Source organism: Calidris pugnax, unplaced genomic scaffold (assembly GCF_001431845.1).
Source record: "Calidris pugnax isolate Ruff unplaced genomic scaffold, ASM143184v1 scaffold300, whole genome shotgun sequence".
Classification (NCBI taxonomy): Eukaryota; Metazoa; Chordata; class Aves; order Charadriiformes; family Scolopacidae; genus Calidris; species Calidris pugnax.
The window spans coordinates 414,400-417,127 of NW_015091014.1; the positions used below are offsets into that span (position 1 = coordinate 414,400).

At 58.7% G+C, this 2,728-nt stretch overlaps 1 protein-coding gene across 1 annotated transcript; it reads right to left on the minus strand.

Moving 5' to 3' along the window:
- Positions 1-6: 6 nt before the first annotated feature.
- On the minus strand, positions 7-1,895 carry DAZAP2 (DAZ associated protein 2). Its single transcript, XM_014955690.1, has 2 exons — positions 1,619-1,895; positions 7-159 (listed from the first exon to the last, which is right to left on the minus strand). The coding sequence occupies exons 1-2, from the start codon at positions 1,811-1,813 to the stop codon at positions 31-33; spliced, it is 324 nt and encodes a 107-aa protein (XP_014811176.1). The 5' UTR covers positions 1,814-1,895; the 3' UTR covers positions 7-30.
- Positions 1,896-2,728: the final 833 nt, after the last annotated feature.

Below are 2,728 nucleotides of genomic sequence, written 5' to 3' on the forward strand. Positions count from 1 at the left end.
GGCTTCCTTTCCCCCCCCCCTCTTCCTCCTTCACCAGATAGTGTAGCCGCCGTCTGAGCCCCCCAGGAAGAAGTTGCCCTTCCGTTGCGTCACCAAGACGTTGGCTCCTTGCATGACGGCCAGTTGGGCGGCGTTGGGGGGGCAGCCAGGAGGGGGGGGCTGCAAGAGAAGAGAAAGGAGAGGTATTGAGGTGGGATTAGCCATGGGAGATGTCACAGAACTCGTAGAATGGTTTGGGATGGGAAGGGACCTTAAAGATCATCGAGTTCCAGTCCTCCTGCCCTGGGCAGGGACACCTCCCACCAGACCAGGTTGCTCCAAGCCCCCTCCAACCTGGCCTTGAACCCCTCCAGGGATGGGGCAGCCACAGCTTCTCGGGGCAACCTGGGCCAGGCTCTCACCATCCTTCACAGGGAAGAAGTTCTCCCTGAGATCTCATCTCAATCTCCCATTTTTTGGTTGAAAACCCTTCCCCCTCGTCCTATGGCTCCACTCCCCAAACACCATCCCTGGAGGGATCTAAAAGCCGGTGCTGAGGGCCATGGGTCAGTGGTGAGTTGGGCAGTGGTGGGTTGATGGATGGACTGGATGATCTTCAAGGTCTCTTCCAACCCAGGGAAGTCATGGAATCACCACAGAATCACAGAACGTTTGGACATTAAAACAGCTCCAAACCTCAGGACACCTCCCACCAGACCAGGTTGCTCCAAGCCCCCTCCAACCTGGCCTTGAACCCCTCCAGGGATGGGGCAGTCACAGCTTCTCTGGCCAACCTGGGCCAGGCTCTCACCACCCTCACACCAAACAACTTCTTCCCCACATCTCAGCTCAATCTTCAAACCCTTCCCCCTCGTCCCATCTCTCCCCTCCCTGATCCAGAGTCCCTCCCCAGCTTTCCTGGAGCCCCTTGAGGGACTGGAAGGGGCTCCAAGGTCTCCCCGGAGCCTTCTCTTCTCCAGGCTGAACCCCCTCAACTCTCTCAGCCCCCCCTCCCAGCAGAGGGGCTCCAGCCCTTGGATCATCCCAGGGAGGTGGCACAAAACCACCGTGAGGACCCAGAAACCTCCCAGTGGATGTCCCCATCGCTTGCTACCAATGAAAGATGGAGTGATGGCTCCAGGAACACTCGGTTCTTGGTCTGAGCCCTTCTCTCTCCCCTTGAACCCGCAGCCATGGGCCGGGGAACATCCCCCTCCCGTGGCCATGAGCCACGGGGAGAACGTGCCAGGGAGGAGGAACCTCCCCCAGCCCCACGGCAGCAAGAAGAGAGGCCAAGGCTGCCTTTGGGGCTGGAGGGAAATCAGGTGGTGAAGCAGCCCCACTGGTTGGCCTCCCCCCAAAGCGCATTCCACCACGGCCCCCCGGCCAAAGCAGGGGCTAGCACTGGCCACGCCATGGCTTTGCTGCGAGCCACAACCCCCAGCGAGCCCACACGGCCACAGGTTGGCCAGAGGCAGCAAACGCTCAGTGATAGTAGGAGCCCACTCTTTTCCCAGATGATGGATTTGGAAAGAAATGTGGTTTTCTCCAAAAAATATGCTTTTCTCCCCCCACTTCTTCCACCTGTGAACCCCCAGCACCGAAACCCGTGGGGTTTTGGGGCCACATTGGTACTTACGGGGATGCTGGCGGTTCCACCGGCCCCAAACCTCGCTCCGGCATCAAAGCCCCCTTCGACGAGGACCGTGGAGCCTGGAGGATAGACGGGTCCCACTGGGTAATAGGCCATGGGGACCGAGGAACCGATGGGTCCCACGGCCACTGACTGGGCCATGGGCAGGAAGACGGAAGCGCCGGGATACGCCGCAGACATGGTGGGGACGGTGGCAGCCCCCAGAGGCACGAAGCTGGGACGGTAGAGCTGGGAAGGGGGGGAACAAAAATAAAAATAAAAAAAATAAGCTGTGGAAGTTTAGAGACACGGAGGTGTTGGAGTGAGGCCCTGGAGATGCTGGGAGGGGGGGCTGAGAGAGTTGGGGGGGTTCAGCCTGGAGAAGAGACCTTGGAGCCCCTTCCAGTCCCTCAAGGGGCTCCAGGAAAGCGGGGGGACTCTGGATCAGGGAGGGGAGCAATGGGATGAGGGGGAAGGGTTTTAAACCAAAAATTAGGAGATTTGGGTGAGATCTGGGGAGGAAATTCTTCTCCCTGAGGGTGGTGAGAGCCTGGCCCAGGTTGCCCAGAGAAGCTGTGGCTGCTCCATCCCTGGAGGGGTTCAAGACCAGGTTGGAGGGGGCTTGGGGCAACCTGGTCTGGTGGGAGGTGTCCCTGCCCAGGGCCAGGGGGGGCACTGGGGGGGCTTTGGGGTCCCTCCCAACCCAACCCATTCTGTGATTCCATGATTTTATGGCTTATTCCCCACACCCAGGTGTTACTCATCCCGGCGGCCAAACGTGGACGTGGACTTTCACCCTCCCTCACCTGAGGGACTCCCCCTCCCCCGGGGAGGGGTGACTCTTGCCCAGGGTGGCAGACAGCGTGTCCCCGCCCCCCCCTTCCCAAGAATGCAATTAAGAGGGATCATCCTCAATTTTACAAAATTACAGCTTAATTTATCATCCTCACTCAAAGAGGGGAAACCTTCGGGAAAGTTTGTGGCTTTGAGAGGAGGATTCCGAGAAGAACAAAGAGAATTTGGGTCTGGGGGGGACTGGGGGATTTGGGGGGGGGGATTTTTCACCCTGGGGTGAAAAATCCAAGTTTTAAATTTATTCCCCCCAAAAATAAAAGC